At 43.4% G+C, this 18,392-nt stretch overlaps 3 protein-coding genes across 3 annotated transcripts; 1 reads left to right on the top strand and 2 right to left on the bottom strand.

The window, feature by feature from the left end:
• Positions 1 to 138: 138 nt before the first annotated feature.
• On the bottom strand, positions 139 to 8,471 carry rnf20 (ring finger protein 20, E3 ubiquitin protein ligase). Its single transcript, XM_018699521.2, has 22 exons — positions 8,347 to 8,471; positions 7,775 to 7,955; positions 7,587 to 7,655; positions 7,409 to 7,507; positions 7,151 to 7,298; positions 6,851 to 7,036; positions 6,652 to 6,767; positions 6,321 to 6,467; positions 6,160 to 6,234; positions 5,905 to 6,024; positions 5,613 to 5,792; positions 5,390 to 5,525; positions 5,163 to 5,284; positions 4,877 to 5,033; positions 4,425 to 4,761; positions 3,933 to 4,050; positions 3,549 to 3,698; positions 3,240 to 3,452; positions 2,780 to 2,905; positions 2,488 to 2,628; positions 1,863 to 1,967; positions 139 to 958 (listed from the first exon to the last, which is right to left on the bottom strand). Exons 2-22 carry the CDS (start codon positions 7,943 to 7,945, stop codon positions 782 to 784), a joined length of 3,093 nt encoding a protein of 1,030 aa, XP_018555037.1. The 5' UTR covers positions 7,946 to 7,955; positions 8,347 to 8,471; the 3' UTR covers positions 139 to 781.
• Positions 8,472 to 10,346: 1,875 nt separating this feature from the next.
• Positions 10,347 to 13,450, top strand: aldob (aldolase b, fructose-bisphosphate). Its single transcript, XM_018699524.2, has 9 exons — positions 10,347 to 10,508; positions 11,248 to 11,360; positions 11,451 to 11,662; positions 11,754 to 11,808; positions 11,969 to 12,129; positions 12,223 to 12,306; positions 12,410 to 12,584; positions 12,723 to 12,922; positions 13,188 to 13,450. The coding sequence occupies exons 2-9, from the start codon at positions 11,249 to 11,251 to the stop codon at positions 13,281 to 13,283; spliced, it is 1,095 nt and encodes a 364-aa protein (XP_018555040.1). The 5' UTR covers positions 10,347 to 10,508; position 11,248; the 3' UTR covers positions 13,284 to 13,450.
• Positions 13,451 to 14,251: 801 nt separating this feature from the next.
• On the bottom strand, positions 14,252 to 17,651 carry LOC108899211 (membrane-spanning 4-domains subfamily A member 4D). The gene is made up of 7 exons (XM_018699525.2): positions 17,571 to 17,651; positions 17,242 to 17,400; positions 16,954 to 17,064; positions 16,130 to 16,186; positions 15,883 to 16,029; positions 15,683 to 15,796; positions 14,252 to 15,416 (listed from the first exon to the last, which is right to left on the bottom strand). Exons 2-7 carry the CDS (start codon positions 17,371 to 17,373, stop codon positions 15,375 to 15,377), a joined length of 603 nt encoding a protein of 200 aa, XP_018555041.1. The 5' UTR covers positions 17,374 to 17,400; positions 17,571 to 17,651; the 3' UTR covers positions 14,252 to 15,374.
• Between the last annotated feature and the right edge of the window lie 741 nt (positions 17,652 to 18,392).

Below are 18,392 nucleotides of genomic sequence, written 5' to 3'. Positions count from 1 at the left end.
GGAAGGCTGTGCACAGGGATAAACACAGATTTGCACACTGGGACTTGTGGTTTTAATATCCCAGGTCAAATGTGAAGATTATTCACAGGGTCTGACTGGAAATATTTCAGACTGGAAAAAACGGAAGCAGAAGCTGGAAATTTTTCATGTCTGTTTAATAACTAGAAACAGCAATTACACAGCATCAAGTCAGATTTGAGAGATTTCAGGACAGTTTGAAGCAAGAAGAGGCAGATATAAAAAAAAAGAAGAAACAAATAGTGACATACAGTATATACACCAACATGATACAACCACCCACTACACTGGAAGGAATGCTGTTCTGATCATTTCCTTTGTACACTGGTTTGTGTTAAATGCCTGTTTTCAAATGCGTATGCACACACACGCAACCCCCACACAAACGAACACCACAAACCTCAACATGTGGTGCAAACTTGCAGATTCTCTTTTCTCTTCTACAGTCTCCCTGCACCGGTATCTGAAAACGTACAGTAAAGTAGTGGATACTGGAGCTGAATTCAGTCACTGCTGGGAAAAAAAAAAAAAAAAAAGTCCAGTTCTGAACATCAGGCTTGTCCAGGTGGCAGGATTTCACACTGATGGTGTCCTGTCGATATGTGAGGATGGGGTGTACATAGTCAAGAGCAGGAAACACTACAGTACTGCGATGCTCCCGGCAGTGTTTGAGCTACTGCTTATCTTGTTGACCCTTTTTTTTTTTTGCCCCCCCCCCCTGCAAGTAGCTGCAGGGAGGGGAGGGGTGTAGAGGGCTGCAGCTTTAGCCGATGTAAATGCGATGGAAATCGTTTGCTCCGAAGGCAGCGTTGCACTTGGGGCACTTCCTCTGGCGGGTGTCGTAGCGTGTCTTGACGCACTCGAAGCAGAAGACGTGGAAACACTTTGTCAGGACAGCATCCTTCACCCGAGAGTTACAGCACGGACACGTTAGACGTGCCTGGAGGGGGGAGGGGGGGGGGAGAGATGAAATGTTTTGAACAATAAACTGAGAAGCCATTTTTGTCCTCAGCTGAATGGCTCCTAATGAGTGGACAGAAATATCTAGGGCAGCAGCGAGGCTGTGTGATTGCAGAGACAGGACTTCAGGCTCAACTGTTCTGAACCAGAACACAATGATATGATATGAAGGCTGATTATAAACCCTGATGTGGCCATGATTTAGAAAATAGCTGACACACAAATCCTGTAGTAGAGAGGGTGTATCATCAAAGTGTTTGAATCCATCATGATTATATCAAACCACTCACAAACTTAAGGACAAATCTAGTGAAATCTCGAGCACGACCCTGCAGATGAAGCTATGGAAATCTGAATGGAGACGACTACAATTTGCAAAAGTCATTTAATGTTCCGTCCTCCACAGTTGGTTGGAATTTTAAGTGTTTTACTGTGTTCCTGTTGAAAGAGTGTGATCACACTGACAGTTGGTCTCATTTAGTGGAAACCAGAGTGACAAAGATAACTGGTTTCTGCCCACTAACAAGACAAACAGACCCTTAAGACTCGTGTTAACCTATTTTTAGGGATTTTGCTATTGATTCCAGTCCCTGTGGCGTTAGCGAGGTATAACTGGACATGACTGCTCTAATTTCCCACATCAGGTTTTCTTATCAAGGAAATGGATCTTTGTTAAATGCTCGCATTCCAAGCACGACGTCAATTTCCTTAAAACAAGTTAGATGAGAGGATGAACAAAACTCCCATGTCTTTAAGGTAAATATAAAGTTATAACCAGTTAGCTTAGCATAAACACCGGAAACAGGGAGAAACTGCTGACGTGTCTGGAGGAGGATCATTGAAAACAGAACGTTTTTAACATTTTTTCTATCACCAAAACATACCTTGTAGTCATTAATTTCTTCATTTAGAATCTCGTCTCCATTGCTGATTTTCTCAGCTGGTTTCTTGGCCTTCTCGATCTTTCTCCTAAGTTTGGAGATGTCCTCCTGAAACACATTTGGAGTTAATGGCTGTAAGAAGAGCCTGTCTTCCACATTTTACTTTGACTTGACAACAGACTTTACAGATATAATACTCTTTAGCAGTCAGTATTGGAGTCTCGAACATCTGAGCATAACACAAAACCAACAAGGGTTTGGCCTCACAGAGAAAATAATAGTGATGTGGAACTTTTTCACCACAACAAAAATTGATACTGGCAGTAACTATTAATCTCACATACAGCGAGGAGGAAACAAAGGGTCTCAATCCACAAATCTAATTTGCCATTGGAAAATATGCAGAGAGTCATCCCACAAGTCTTATGACAGAAAAATGTATTTGTTTTTTCCTGTAGTAAATGCACTTTTATGCTAATTGTTTTGTCAGTCTGATGTATTTACTGTATATCACAGCTATGGGCAATAAATGAATAAAAGCAAGTGGATATACAGTTTGTGCCACATTTCACTTCTTAAATACATAACCTTTATAGCTCAAGCTAATTGTTTATTTGTGTGATGTTACCTGTGCTCGTCGGGCGTTGAAGGACTCTTTCTCCCTGGAGATACTGTTCTCAATGACCTCCTCTCTAACCAGGCTGAGCCTCTGCTGAACCTGCTCCAGCTGAGTTCTCACCTCCTCTGACAGCAGTGCAGACTCCTGAGCCTGGAGAACAACAGATAAGTTTTGGGGGATGGGGATGTCACTTCTTCTCGAGCTGTACAACCCCTCATGTTTTTTTTTAGTAACAGCTAAATGTTTTTGGGATTGAATTTACTCTGCAGCTGTGGCTCATTGAAACTGAGCCATGCGTTACCTTGCGTTTGTTCATGTCTAAAGCTTGTGTTCGAAGTGCCAGCTCTCTCTCTGCAGTGCTGATGGTGCCCTGCAGGAGGCGCTCCTTCTCCTCAAGCTTCCTCACCACCTGGAGCTGAGCATCGACCTGTACATGGGCCCAGTCCCCACAAAGAAAAGAGCAAAATTAGAAGATTAAAAACATTAGAGCTAGAAGATGAGCACAATGGTAAAAAAATAAATAAACAAACAGGGCATTGGACACAAAATTTGGAAAATTTTAATAGAAAAACTTAAAAAGGCACAGAGCCTGTCTTTAGCAGTGACAGGCTGATTTTTTTAAAATGGATGAATATAATGGATAGTTTAAAGACAGTCTGAAATGATTGCAGGTAGTTATTAACTGTCTGTATTCATAGAACAAACATGTACAAGCCTCTATCAGTACAGACTGCACCTTGTGGCGCAGCCTGGTGGCTGACCTGAGTTTTTAAAGTGAGCAGCTGGTCGGCTAGCTCCTCCTTCTCCTCTTTCAGCAGCTTGTGGATCTGGTTGGACTTGATCCGTTCGCTCATCAGCTTGAAGTTGGCGTCGTCTTTTTCCCTGAGCTGCTGCATCAGGCGAATGTTCTGTTCCTGCATGTCCTCGAAGGCCTGGCCCGTCACGTCCATCTCGCTCAGCAGCGCGTCCTCCTCCTGCAGAGGGGGCACGGAGGCAATGAAGCGTTAGAGACTGAAAGGCGAACCATGCAAAGGGTTAGTGCATACAGACAACATTACCACCTCACGCACCTGTTTGGCTATAGAGAGCTTCTTGTTGAGGATGTCGATCTGCTCCTCCACAGAACGGATCTTCCTCAGAGCCTCTTCGTCGGCCATTTTCTTGCCCTCCCTCCTCTCCCGCTCCTCCAGCTCCCTCAGCCTCTGCCGTAGCTCCTCTCCCTGGAATCAGCACACATCATCATTAATGCATCATTATTCCAGTAGGGTTTTCTATCTGGCCACGTGTTGCTCAACTAAAAAGAGTAAATCCGAATGGAAAATCCAGTAAAATATCCATGTATCATGTTGTAAATGTCCTGCTGTAATGAATAAACCCACCACCAAAACTTCAACTGTCAACTATATCAAGAAAATGTCTGTTTGTAGGTGACTGTGTTGTGCAGTGTTGATCACCTCTGACTTGGCCTTTTTCTCTGCAGCCATGAGCTGAACTTTGTCCCTCTGCTCTTTGGGTGCTGAGCGGTACATGTCCAGCAGCAGCTTCATCTCCCTCTGGGACTCCTGGGCTTTCCTGCACATAACCAAAATCATCAACGCCAGCATCCAGGGTCCAAACTCAACAAGAACTCGGAGTTAAACCCATGAAGTTTTTGAAATTACCATGAAATAAAATATGAGGGAGAAAAACAAATCCCAAACCTATTTCACATTAGTAACATTTTGTTTTCCTACAATTTATTGCAGACAGTGGTTTCCTAGTCACTGTGTGCAAGTGCTGGTGATTCACAGAATCATATGACTGGTGAATTGTGTTGTGGGTTAGACTAATGGTGGGGATTCTACAGCCTGAAGTTGACCCACAGAAACCACTGCATCAGTACAACCAGAACAACAAATACTAGACAAAGAAAAGAATAAAAACCAACTTCCACACATACGACTTACTTGAGTTCTGCTCGGACAATCTTCAGCTGCTCCATTTCTTTCCTCTTTGAGCCTCCGACCATAGACAGACGCTCCCCGGCTGACTCCTCAGGTTGGCTGCTGCTCCCTGGCTTCTCCTTCTCTTCCTTTATCAAACTGCTGCCGCCGCTGCTGCTCATGCCACTGCGGGTCGGCCTCTCTCTCTCCTTTTCCTTCTCTTTCTCCCGCTCTCGGTCTTTCTCCTCTTTCTTTATAAGGTCCTTTTCCTTCTTTTCCTCCTTTTCTTTCTTCTCCTCTTTCTCCTCCTCTTTTACTGTCGCCTCTGGTTCCACTCCAGGCTCTGTTTTCACTGACGCACCTGCAGAAAGACGAAGGAATTGTCAACCATGACTGTCCACATCTGTCTTATGTTATTTACAAGTTAATAAAATATGAAAGGAGTTGTTATGGTCAGTTAACTGGGTGTTAGTTACCAGTGCTGCTGGGTGTTGAGGAGCCGTTGTCAGGCTCTGTCTTGACCACAGGTTCTCCAGAGACGGCTGGGGTCGAAGGGGAGGTCGTCTCATCCTTCACATCCATCTCTGTGCTTGACTGTGATTGGAGAATGGCATTGCCCTTCGAAGCACGGACCTACAGAGGCAACAGATGCATGTGATAAGTATTTGGCTGGTGTGCTGCTGTTTTCCACTACACTAGTTCCCTGTTTTGTGCATGTGAGAGGTGACTGCACAAGTTTCTCTCTGTCTCCTTGTGACTCACCTGGTTGAGTTCAGCTTGTGTCTCTCTCAGTCTCAACTTGTATTTCACCACCTCTCCCTTCATCTGCTGGTTGTGTGTTTGCAGTGTGCTAATCAAGTGGCGCATCTCCCTGTTAATCGGACCTGAGACGAGGAGGCAGTCAGAGGGACAAAAGAAAGCAGGAGAGAGAGTGAACATCCAATTCACAAACCTGTGTCACCATATACAAGCCAGGACCTGTTAGTTACCTGCTTGCTCGTTGGCAGCGAGCGTCTGTTCAAATTCGATGCGCAACATCTCGTACTCCTTCCTGACCTGAGCCAGCGTGTCCTCCAGCTGAAAGACTTCTGTGCGGACCTTCCTCTGCAGAGCCACCTCATCATTCTGCGCACAGAGGGGCGAGTGAGAGTTAGAGGGGAATGAAGGCTACACTGAAGGACACCGGCACAGATACAAACACACACAATTTACCTCCATGTGCTCCAGCTGTCGAAGCCGTGCCGTCCTGGTGGTGTTGAGGCGAGCGCGCGTCTCATCTAACTGAGCCTTGAGGATCAGAGACTCGTTGTAGAGAACAGAAAACTGCGACTGCAGACAGCGATACTCCGAAGTGTCTTTCACCATGCCCTCTGCTCGACTCATCAGCTCCGCCTGAGAGGAGGAGAAAGAGGATTCATTCTAAATGCTCTGCAATCCATTAGTGGGACATTTTTGCCTACAAAACACACTGTCAGAACAATGGTGTGTGACAAGTGAAAAGTACCTTCATGTTGTTGTTCTCCTGGTGAACATTTTGCAGGTCCTGCTGGAGCTTCTGCAGCTCAGTGAGGCGGTTGTCTGCCAGCTCCCGGTTCTCCTCCAACTCGCTGTTCATTTCCTCAAACTGTTGTCAGGGGAGATGATAAAGAAAGAATAGAATCTAAGATATAGAAACTACAAAATTAACAATTCCTTAACATTTCTCACACCATACTATCTTAATTACCAAAATTATAAAGGAAAAAAAATGAAATCCCACCTTTCTCTTGTTAATAGTGATGGTCCCACACACGCTGCTGGCCTCCCCACACACCTTGTAACCTTTGCTGTTCACCTGCAGCGGACAGAGGCTGTTACAACATACTTCAACATAAACAAACAGATATTTCCTACTCTGACACAAGTCCATATCATCCTCACCCTCTCCAGTATCTCGCTCAGGTGTGCATTCAGTCGGTTTTCCCGGCGGCGGATCTTCTCCATGTCCCACTGGAGCTCCTCGATCAGAACCTGCAGCTCACTCACACGCTGGTCTGCTTTGTTAGCTGCACGACCCAGAGGCCGGGACTGAAAAAGACAAGACAAGAAAGCAGCTATTAATGGAGAATGGTGAGTGACAGAAAACCCAAATGAACAAAGTAAAAAATATGGTTTATGTCTCTTGAAAGCAGATTTACTGAGTATTTTTGTAAATGTAATGGTGTGTGGAACATTTTGCGCCAGAGAATAAGAAAGGACATGTAATTTGTACCTCGCTCGTCATGTGACTGTGCTTCTGCTTGAGGTCCTCAGTCAGCTTCTGCAGCCGTTCGTTCTCAGTGGTCAGGAGGGCGTTCAGTTTGGCAGCTACCTGCCACAAACTGCCCTCTGGGAAGCAACAATAATATCACGTGTTATGAGTGCAAAGAGATGAACATTTTACCCTCAGCTGCAATGTCATCATGTCACACCTGCTCCAGAGTCCAGCTCTGCCTTCAGCTGGTCCACAGTGCGTTTCAGACACACGTAGATCTCCACCACACGGTTGGCCTGTTTCTGGCTGGACTCCACTCTTTCCTGAAGCTCAGCTTCCATCTCCTCGCTGCTGCTGCTCGCCAGCGTGGCCAGGAAGGAGTTGGTCGTCTCTCCCTGGTGGCCTACGTGACAAACAGAAAGAAAGAGGGGTTTTAGCTTTCACTTCCGCTTTGTCAATCAATTATCTACATGTTTTTGCTTTCAAAACCATGATTCTGTGTCAGTTCGGTATTCACCTCTGTCCTTGGCCCTCTCCTGGTTGGAGTCGCCATCAGGTTCTGGAGTTTCCGGCTTCAGGCTCCGTCCCTCACCCACCGGAGATTTCTCAGGTTCGCTGCTTGCTTGGTCGTAACGCCGAATGATCAGTTTAACATTTTCATCAAACTGAAGGAGAGGGAATTACAGAAATCTTCATCAACTTTTTGACCTTTATAGACGAGCTCTGTTAATGTTGTTTTTGCTCTTAAGCCTGAAATCTGCCAGTGAGTGTTTACCTGGTTCCAATATCTATTGAGGATCAGCAGACTGGCATCATCAGTGGCCTGGCGGGTCTCCAGCCGCTCAATTCTCTCTCTCAACTCATCCTCAATCACCTGCAGAACAACAAGCCAAGAGATTAACCCTTCTCAAAACAGGTGGGAGCTGTAAACACATACTGGAGAATTCATTCACCTGTCTTTGATCGAGAGCTTCTCCCAACTTTCGGTTCTTAGCCTGGAGAGCTTTGATGTCTTGTTCCTCCTGAAAAAGAATTGATTGAAACATGAAGATGAAGAGCAGAAGCAGCCAAAGAAAGAGGCATGTTACACTCCTGGGGTGTTATAATGGCAGTGTGAGTGGGGTAATAAAGAGCCGCTCACTGAGTTAGACACCCCTCCCAGTTTGATGACCGTCTCCACCGCGGTGCTCCCCCCGGCAGCGGCGCTGACACCGGGACCTCCATCCTCTCCTTCCCGCTCCCTCCGCTTCTCTGAGGGCGCACCGGAGGACGAGGGACCGCTGGGGTCAGCAGGACGCTTCTGTCCCGACATCCTCACACTCCTGAGACAAACAGAGAGACGCAGAATGCAGAATGTGACTGTCAACAGCGAGCGTTAGGCTTAGGTGGTTAGAACGATAAAGCTAGCTACAGTGTGCTGGACATATAACACTGTAAGTGACCAAAGACAGCTGTTTTAATGGTTATTCTGAGACCTTATTCCCCCGGGCGATGAGCAGTTAAAATAAATTAATAAAAACGACCTGGTATTAAGTTTTAAAACACGTACAAGCTGATTAAATCAGTCAATGTAACGGTAGGCTAACGTTAGCCGTTTGCTAACGCCAGCTTTAAATGTTGTCGATTCTCGGGAAAACCCGATTCTGACCCGAAACATCGATGCATTTACTTTATAATTTTGTCAGCCACAGTTGCATCAAACCGAAGTCTTACCGCTTTTAAGGTTAAGAGTTTAAAGTTACTGATTGAATCTTTCTGTGGATGTTGATATTGCGGCTCCTTGCCTCTCGGAAACGGAAGCGTTAACAACCAGTGGGACAACGTTCAGCTGACTCTGCGCCCCCTGTCGATCCGGAGGGGAACAAACCCCGTGCAACATTCATTCAGTGTGGAGGGCAAGAGTTTTCCGCTTGGGCCCTTGTTACTTCCAAATTCGCGTTAACCAGAGTGCAAATACACAGCAGATTATAGATGGAAGATTTATTTAATTTTGCACAGAGACTCAGAAACAAGGTCTATACTGGAATGGTACAGTGGCCTCAGGTTTACACTTAGGTTGTAGTGATTAATGAGACACAGCTTGATTTAAGGAAATGCAGCATTTGAGAGCAACATAAACTAAATTAGCAGGGGTTAGAGCTATATCCAGCTCTACAACATGGAGTCACACGTGACATAATGAAGCAGGATCCACTCAATATTGCAAATAGTGCAAATTCACAAACAAATTTGCAAGTAAGCCAGTGACACACACCCTGGAGGCCCCCTGTGCCCAAGACCCAAGACAGTGAAAAGCATACAGCTAAATTAAGACTTTTAATCAACCATCAAATCAACAAATCACAAGTGCCCTGATCTGGAATGTTGCCCTCTCACAAAGATCCATTGATCAATGGGAGTTGCCATGCTTGGGGGGTATTGTAGCAACTATCAGACAATCAAAACAACTTGATGAACAATCCTGTGATGTTATCTTTTTAAATTTAGTTCACATACTTTGGTGGTAATCAAACCTGTCTGGACAACATTTTGCACTTTCATGACTCTTTCTCTCAGTTCTTATGTAAAAAGGGACAGACAGAGATTGAACTCTGATCAGCAGTATTAAAGGGTACACTGGGTGCAGAGTCCAGGTTGTGTAAAAACCAGCTTGTCATTATTTGTGAGTTACAGATCCACCCTGGCCTGTGGGTTCAGACACCCCTATCTGCTGAGATCACTCACGGACTGAGGTTTTTTGGGTCATTCTCAGCAACTGATGCAAGAACTGTTTATACATGACGTGTTTGACAGGTGTGACGCATAAGGCAGATAAACAAGGGAGCACATAAATCAGGCTTTACTCTGGTTCAAACTAACGGCAAATCTTTTGAATTGAAACATGGTCTTATGCTAGAATAATGGATCTATGTCAAGAATAGCACTTCCTAACTGTGTATGAAGCCTCAAATTAAGATGACACAAGTCAATCAATTATCATGACAAGAACAATGACACAAAATAAAGGTTAATCAATGGTCTAAAATGTAGACAAATTATCAGAAGTGGATGGATCTCCTGTTGAAAATTACACTAACTTTGTGGAGTTGCATAGGGAAAATCTGCACACAAATGACACTTTAAAAAAAAAATGTTGGCAATATCTGAAAATGGGCCTCTGCTTGTACGATGAGTTTGGAAGAATAAAAAGTGTCTTTGTGAATTAGTTTGAAAAATAAGATCTGAAATGAGGTGGAGGATTTCCCTTTTGAATTTGGAACTTGTATTAATGTAACTAAACCAACTTCAGTCCACTATCTTGGGAGCTATGGATCCCAGTAAAACCTGCACCTCCTCTGAATACACCCAAATGAGACAAACAGATATAATCATATGCTTTTGTAATCCACACTTTCACCAGGACAAAAGAAAACCTGAATTGCAACATTGCAGCAGGCCTCTCACATGTCATCATTTCTCAATGCTGCATCAAAAAAGTGGAGGCGGGGCTGTTTCAGACCAGTGTGATGGGTGCATGCATACTTCGACTTTATAACTTGTTTCAGACGACACATTGTGTTCCCTTATTATTTTAAACCCCCCGCCCCCCACACACACCGTCCACGTTCTGATATGAACCTAAAGTCCACAAAAGAGCACATTGATGCCATACCACGCAAACACCGCCCCTGTCTGTCCGTCCGGGCCAATTGCGTTACCGAGGCGGCACACGCCCCGCCACATCACGAGCACCTCCTCCACGGCCCCCGAACCAGGCAATAAATACAGCTTTGAGCCCAGATTTCGGCCTTCCCAATCAGACAATTACTGCTGAGGAGGCTGCCGAGGCTGTCTGCCACTTGTGTCGTCGTCGCTGTTTGATTAGAAACCCTCAAGTAAGTTTTCAACTTTTTTTTTTTCTTTCTTTCTTTTTTTTTTTTTTAGCGCGTGCACACTTTCAGTGTCACGGGTCTCTAAATTTTTCATTTGGCTGGTTTCGGTAGGATTAGTGTGCATCGTTCGGTATCTTAAAGTGTGCAGCAGCGGAACTATTGTTGCAAACAGCGATTTAAGCAGTGAGTTTTCTGTAGCCTAAAGTCTGTAGAACTGGATGAACAGGTCTAGACAAGTCTGTTTGAAAAATATGGGTGTTAGATTAAATTTTCCAACTCAGTTTGGTGCGGGTTTTACTTTGAAAGGGTTACATATTAAACGTGGGCGCGCGCTGTCAGCCAAAGGTTACCAGCACACCTCTTTATTTGAGCAAATACTGAACATCCGCGTTCCACCTGTTGTTGTTTGTGTTTACTTGTGGCACGTCTGTAAATTATGCTCAGGATCTTAATTCCTCGTCTTCACGCTGTGATGTTTAGTGCTTCCGTCTGCAGAAAGCACTACAACATCACCTAGTCAACAACTTAGAGTGAACTATGAACTCATGTAGGACTTATCTGTGTGAAGGCCAAGGTTCAACCATGCCAGCCAAATATTTACAGAGGTGATGCAAGAGAATCAGGATGTCAGACAGAGGTTCATTGTGTTTAATGGAGGAGGAAAGGATGAAATCCTCATGCTCACTACAGTCTTAGAGTTTCTGAACACCTGTCATTCAAATAACTTGTGTCTCTCCTCTAGGATGACTCATCAGTTCCCATCCCTCTCTCCGGAGCAGAAGAAGGAGCTTTCTAACATCGCTCAGAGGATTGTGGCTCCAGGAAAGGGAATCCTGGCTGCCGATGAATCAACAGGTGAGCCTCTCTCAAGTGTCTTTCTGTTGTCGAGAGGTGACCACAGGGTGGACGTCTGAAATTACCTCCTTGTTCCCTTTTCTTTTCAAGGTACCATGGGAAAGCGTCTCCAGAAAATCAACGTGGAGAACAACGAGGAGAACCGCCGCTGCTTCCGCGACCTACTCTTCTCCTCCGACGCCTCCATCTCCAACTGCGTGGGTGGGGTCATCTTCTTCCACGAGACACTCTACCAGAAAGCAGACAGCGGCAAGCTCTTCCCCCAGGTCATCAAGGACAAGGGCATTGTTGTCGGCATCAAGGTGAGGAGCCTGCAGAGACCGAGGCTGAATCACAGAACATTTTTGGGTCTTTCACATGTTTAATGGATGTGTTTTGGTTTTCTGTCTTCAGGTGGACAAAGGCACAGCTGGTCTAAATGGAACAGATGGAGAGACCACCACACAAGGTAAAATGGATTTAAAGATGCAAAACCTGTGCACCCCTTTTTTATTGATAGATGTTTTGCACTGATTTTGAAAAGTGGAAAAAGATGAATAAGCTATGAACAGCTATGTAAACCTGCCACCACAGCATCACAGTATTCATTAACTGGGTATTTCTTACAGGTCTCGATGGTCTCTCGGAGCGTTGTGCCCAGTACAAGAAGGACGGCTGTGACTTTGCCAAGTGGAGGTGTGTGCTGAAGATCTCAGACGGCTGCCCATCGGCTCTCGCCATTGCAGAGAACGCCAATGTCCTTGCCAGATATGCCAGCATCTGCCAACAGGTCTGTGGAGCCCTGATTCTGCACTGGAACTCATCTTGGTCAGTATACTTGTTTGTGAGGTGCTCATTTCAACATATTTATCTTCTCAATCAGAATGGCCTGGTGCCCATTGTGGAGCCAGAGATCCTGCCTGATGGAAACCATGACCTCCAGCGCTGTCAGTACGTCACAGAGAAGGTTGGTTCATCCTCTCTGGTGTTGCTGGCCAAACACACAACCACCAGCAGTAAAATGTCTTTCCCATTTTAAAGCATGTGTAGTAATAAATCTGCCTCATCAGGTTCTGGCTGCTGTGTACAAGGCTCTGTCTGATCATCATGTGTACCTGGAGGGCACTCTGCTGAAGCCCAACATGGTCACCGCTGGACACTCCTGCACCACAAAGTACACCCCTCAGCAGGTCGCCATGGCTACAGTGACTGCTCTGAGGCGCACTGTCCCTGCTGCTGTGCCAGGTGAGTGTTATAAGGCTGAGCTTTTCCCTCTACAAACCGGTTTTAGAGAAGCGCAGACAACCAAGTTTCTCAGTAAATTGAGCACGTGTCAGCACTCATGTGTCCTGTGTCTTTTTTTTTCTTTTTTTTTTCCTCCAGGCATCTGCTTCCTCTCTGGAGGCCAGAGTGAGGAGGAGGCCTCCCTCAACCTGAATGCCATCAACCAGGTGCCCCTCCATCGCCCTTGGAAGCTGACCTTCTCTTACGGCCGCGCTCTCCAGGCCTCTGCTCTCGCGGCCTGGCAGGGCAAAGCTGCCAACAAGGCTGCAGCACAGGAAGCTTTCTGCACCAGGGCCAAGGTAAGTCTCAGAGGGCATGAATGGCTGTCACTAATGATGAATAGACACTAATAATTAATTCACTTATCAACTCATAGTTGCAGACTGTGCACAGAACTGGCTATTAAATGGCTCTTATCTTACATTACTCAACTTTACACTGACTGGTAAATGATTGATTCTAAAAAGGTTTTTGTTCAGTCTAATGTGGCGCAGGTAACTTGGCTGATTATTAACACTGTGATTTGACTTTGCCCTAACTTCTCCCCTCTGTTGCTCTGATCAGATCAACGGCCTGGCTGCCAAAGGAGAGTACAAGCCCACCGGCTCAGCTGACCAGGCCTCCATGCAGTCTCTGTACACGGCCAGCTACGTCTATTAAATACTGAACACTAAAAACCCCTCCCATAAAATGCACACGGACCAAATTTAACTACAAGAAGTACCTCTGCATTTCTTGTATGACACCAGGGGAAGACGTTTGTTATAATGTTGAACTACTGTTTGTCTACTCGGTGAAATGACTGGAAATAAATTAAGTGACCAAAATGTTGTTGGTATTACGGCAGTTTTTGTCTTGAGCATGTCACAACTTAAGTCATTAAGTCGTTAAGTCAAATTGTTGTCAGATGACCCTGTGCTGGTGAGGTGTCATCGATGTCTGTCTCTCAACCTGGGTGCATGGAGGTTGGAAATGTTTTAGGGTTCACCAGGATTGTATGATACACACACACGGTAATCATGTACACATCACACACTGTATGTCCAGCTCACAGCAGGAAGTGATCCATCTTCTCAATAAAGACGAAGTGCATATGCATGCATTTTTAAAATGCTAATTAAATTAAATTAAATTCAGAGCATGAGAGCATTTAAAGACAGTCCAGTGATGGAAATGAAAACCAAAGGACTGGAGCCAGTACTCACCAACTCTGATCTTTTAAAACATAGACACTGGAAACAAACCAAACCAGAGCAACATGTGTGATGCTGATAAGGTTGGTAACACCAAAATGTTCATTTGCCATCTTTAAGTCAAACTATTCAAAAACACATTTTAATATACCTACAGTTTATATCTCCAATACAATTAATGGTTGAGGCTTTAATTGGTACAAGAATTAAATATCTCATCATGAAGACAAGAGAGGGTGTGTGATCTGATTATTCGATAGCTCGCTAAAGAAGCATTCAAAGTGGTCATGCAGGTATGAGCTACTGAGACTGCCATTTATAACCTTTAGAGCACGTCTGTACATGTGTGTGGTCTGACTTGTGCATACAGTATGTCTAAGTGCTGTCTATGCGTATAGATTTATGTGGGTGATTATATAATCAGCAATCTGAGCATATTTTTAAAAAAATTGTTTATTTAACAAAGACAACATTTCACACTGATGCACCAAATACATCTAAAAGCTAAAGCTGGATCTCTGAAAAGTGGTCCCTGCCCAAATTTTTGTTTTTCACACATTCACGGGCAAAAGGTAGCAACAGGTTTCCACTCAGGCTCTTCATATCACAGTCATGGGGATGAACATCATTAACTATATAAACATATTAATCAAATCAAAAGGTAAATTATGAATAAACCAGATAGATTATTGTGTATTGTACAAGGCAACATTTCTAAAGTAGCAATCACAGGTGGACGAGCTGTCCTGAATCCAAAAACAGAGCCACATCTGCTCATTCATCCAAAATCACACTATAAAATATCTTCAGTTAAATGTACAGTATACAGAGAATCACATTGATGAGTAAAAGCTGCAAGCACAGTTTAAATTACAGTCTACAGCGTAAACACTGCACATACTGTAATAATAATGCAGATCATAACAAATCTTGACAACACAAATATTAAAGGTTTACAGTAAGTATCCACAATATGTCTCAGAAATTCTTACTGACTGTGTATGTTTAGATAAAAAACATTCATGGTGTGATTTTCTGTGCGTTGAAGGATTGCTGAGCAGACACAAAATGTACTTCTATGTTATTTTAATGTCAATATAGAAGCCCGGTTTTGTTGCATTACATCACTGCACATTATTGTTTATAAAATATACATAAAGATTAGGTGATATGTACGACCTGTTAGCCTCAAGGCTTTGATTCAGAGTCTAATGTGCACTGTGAATAATGTAATATAGCTAAGTGTTTACTATGACCTATACAGTGAGTACACATTGACCTTGCTGGAGATATCAGTGGATGCAGAGTTCCCATAATAAGTGCATGTAAAATCTCACATGAGACGACAAATATCATTAATTCACAAACAAACTTTACAAAAAGCAAACAAACATGGTTCAGTAATGCATTTTCTCCTCTCAGGACTACTGTAGTTAGCTGGCTGTAAAGCTGCTACCACTAGGTGGCGTAACATTCACATGTAATTGAGTTAGATTAGGTGGACTAAAGGAATGACGAAGTATTACTTATTGTAGAGTGATAACTGAAAAGGCTGATCCTAGTCAGTCTGTGGTGGTGCCGGGACGCACTGGATAATTACCTGTTGATATTGAGGTGGAGGCCAGTTAGGGATCAGAGAAATAAGAAGGCAATCACATAATGACACAAGGCTAGAGAATGATGTTATTTATCAGATATCATCATGACAAATGAAATCTGGCTTCCTCTGGCTGCTGATGTCATTGGGGTATCTTATAATCTTCTGTGCTGGTCCAAAAAATGTCTCCCTCCAAACTTGAATTATGAATTTCTAATATCAGTGGGAAATGCCTGCGTTAGATGACATAACGATAAAAAACGTCTTACCTGAGTGTGTGTGGATTTCAGTGCTAAACGTGCGATGGCACACAGGAAGATGAGCAGCACTGACACACACAGAGAGGAGGCAAACAGTACACCTTCAATGCCAGAAATCTGATCCTAAAGCAAAAGAAAGTGAAGTTATTCATACACTGTGAAAATGTCAGTGTTGTATTTTGTCCAAAAACATATATGCAGTAACTCACCACTCTGTAGGATCCCAAAGGCTGCTCCATTTCATATCTTGCCAAGTACATCAGGTGTCTATAATCCGCGAGGCAGTTTATCCTGTAGCCAACAGAGACTACAAGTCCCAGGAGGGAAACCACATACATGGCCAAACACACAGTCACCTGGCAAAGATGAATCCAACAAAATTAAGTAGGTTAATGCAAAAGATAGATAGAGTGTGAGTAAATGAAAAATTAAACATAAAATCACAGATATGCCTACCATCTTCTTGGATGGATGTATCTCTGTGTAGATAGACAGGTTTCCACAGATAAGAAACTTTAAAAAAAACAACCAAAAACACATTGTGTCATTTTCTGCTGTCATTCTTTCAAAGTATATTCTGATGACTGCATATGACTTAACCAGCTTTGTTCTCTTGTAATGTTTATAACACAGTATACATAATAGCCTGCTCCTGTAAACTTTAAACCTTATTTTTAATATAACAAGTTTGTTAAAAGATAAGTGATTACTTGAGCCTAACTAATTGAAGTTGAATAGGACAACTAGTTTGACCAGGAGATCACTGTCCCCGGCCAAGAAACAGTCACTATATAACTCCTTATTAAAGCTAAGTGTGATGAAGTGTAAAAATGACATATTACAGTTTTGAGGATAGTTATGTGTTGGACTATTTCTTGGCCTGATGTAATGAATTAATGAAGTGTTGTTATCATCATGAGGTTGCCTGGCAACCAGCAGAGACATGGATTAAACAAAGAGATATAATTAATAACATTAATGAGCTTTAGATGGGGCTAATAGGCAGATTTTGTTATCTTGGTACAGAACCAGGCTAACTGTTTCTTCCTGTTTCTAGTCTTTATGCTAAGCTAAGCTAACTGGCAGCTGGTTGTTGCACCACATTTACCCTACAGACATGAGAGTGCTACTTCTTAGCAAGATAACAAATAAATACCCCCCCCATCTCAAACTATTCTATTAAGTTTTCAGGGAATTTGAGGTGTGATTAGTAAAACCAATCAAATAAAATATTTCTACATTTTTGTCATTTCCTTGCTAACCACCCAGATATTATGTACCAGAGTTCCTTGCCAAAAGGGGATGTAGATCCTACTGGAGGTTTGCACAGTTTCACTGGCCAGCTGAAATCCCATCAGGAGCTCTGCACAGCCAAAGATCAGAATGACAATCTAGGAGGGAGAAGAGGAAAGATGAATGACAGTACCTACAGTAGAACCACAGTTCTGCAGCTGCTCTTTATGTAGGATACGTCTACACTTATTCAATTCTTGTTAGACATAAAGAACAAGTCCCTATAACTGTCCACTGTCCCATTTCTGTGGCCCTGGATTGTTTTGATGTGTTACCCCAAGACTTCTGGGCTCATTCTTGACGAAACGATGCAGAGGCTTGCTGGACATCAGCACAGAGGAGTCTGCCCCCTGATTCCCATCTGGTGCTGTTGTTCTTCCTCTAGTAGCTGGCTCGGTGCCCTCCATTGCCAGTGAACTATACGCTGTGTTTGGCTGTGGGAGAAAAGAACAAGAATTAATCAAACCAGATGACCACTCTCCCCGAGTCTACTATGGATTAAAAGAGAGTTGTGGCGGAGCAGAGTGACTCCAGATGCTTGCTCCATGCTAAAAAGTAGTGTAAAAGAATGTAGGGATATATACACAAACATTAAGTGACCCACCTTTGTTTTAGTTTTTCATGCAGAGTAGCAGTGTGAAAGATAACGGGAAGAGAATGTTGTGGGTGGAAAGAGGAAGTGAGGAAATCTGAAACTTTTTCTTCTTTTTTTTTATTGAGGGGTGGAGCTGAACACTTTGGAAGTTGCAGGCTGAGGCTGTTCCACAGCACAATGTCCACTCTGTCACTAAACTGCTTATATTCCGTCAGTTTACTTGATCTGAAAACTAACTTGTTTCAGCTTTATACACAAGTTTGTTCTCTTCAACTCTGCATACAAAATAATTGTCCAGAGTTTTATGATATTTAAAGGAATCTTTTCTTTTGTATTTCTCTTGTTGATGCATGACTACACAGAGCAACAGTACGGGTATGTGTCCAAAGTGATGGATTAGCTGACTAGATTTATTTGTGGACATTATTTATGCTTATCTTTATTAAATCTTTCATTTTCATTAAATTAAAAGTGTCTGCTCCTACACTGTTTTATGGGATTATTTTGAAATTTATGAATATCAACACATCAGGGACAATGATGAAAATAACAGGCAGTGATAATGAAAATAAGTCCTGTTGTTGTTGTTTTACATCCCTGACGGTCAGGCATATGCTATTATACACTGATGATCTGAAGCATTATGATCACCCCTGCATAATATGTGGTCACCCTGTCACTGGTTTGTGGTTTGCATCCCCCCTTGGACCAAGATCACCGCCTTGCTGTTTCAAAGACTCTCAGAGCCAGTCGTTTGGCTCTAACGATTTTGCCCTCATTTCTGCCGCATGTTGACTATAAGAAAAGACTCCTTTTATGTATCCCAAACCT

Source organism: Lates calcarifer, linkage group LG8 (assembly GCF_001640805.2).
Source record: "Lates calcarifer isolate ASB-BC8 linkage group LG8, TLL_Latcal_v3, whole genome shotgun sequence".
NCBI classification, from domain to species: Eukaryota; Metazoa; Chordata; class Actinopteri; family Centropomidae; genus Lates; species Lates calcarifer.
Note: the sequence above shows the minus strand (reverse complement) of the source record. Positions and strands in the feature narration are given on the sequence as shown.

Bases quoted from the DNA above. Each gene is read 5' to 3' on its own strand.
- rnf20 (XM_018699521.2), bottom strand. From the start codon at position 7,945: ATGTCGGGACAGAAGCGTCCTGCTGACCCCAGCGGTCCCTCGTCCTCC. The intron at 7,037-7,150 runs GTGAATACCGAA...TTTGTCACGTAG, and splicing joins GGAGAGGGCCAAGGACAGAG to GCCACCAGGGAGAGACGACC. The intron at 5,526-5,612 runs GTAAATTGTGTG...CTCTGTGCGCAG, and splicing joins GACAGCTGGAGCACATGGAG to AATGATGAGGTGGCTCTGCA.
- aldob (XM_018699524.2), top strand. From the start codon at position 11,249: ATGACTCATCAGTTCCCATCCCTCTCTCCGGAGCAGAAGAAGGAGCTT. The intron at 11,663-11,753 runs GTGAGGAGCCTG...TTCTGTCTTCAG, and splicing joins GCATTGTTGTCGGCATCAAG to GTGGACAAAGGCACAGCTGG. The intron at 12,923-13,187 runs GTAAGTCTCAGA...TGCTCTGATCAG, and splicing joins CTTTCTGCACCAGGGCCAAG to ATCAACGGCCTGGCTGCCAA.
- LOC108899211 (XM_018699525.2), bottom strand. From the start codon at position 17,373: ATGGAGGGCACCGAGCCAGCTACTAGAGGAAGAACAACAGCACCAGAT. The intron at 17,065-17,241 runs GTAACACATCAA...TCTCCCTCCTAG, and splicing joins ATGAGCCCAGAAGTCTTGGG to ATTGTCATTCTGATCTTTGG. The intron at 15,417-15,682 runs GTAAGACGTTTT...CAATATCAACAG, and splicing joins TGAAATCCACACACACTCAG to GTAATTATCCAGTGCGTCCC.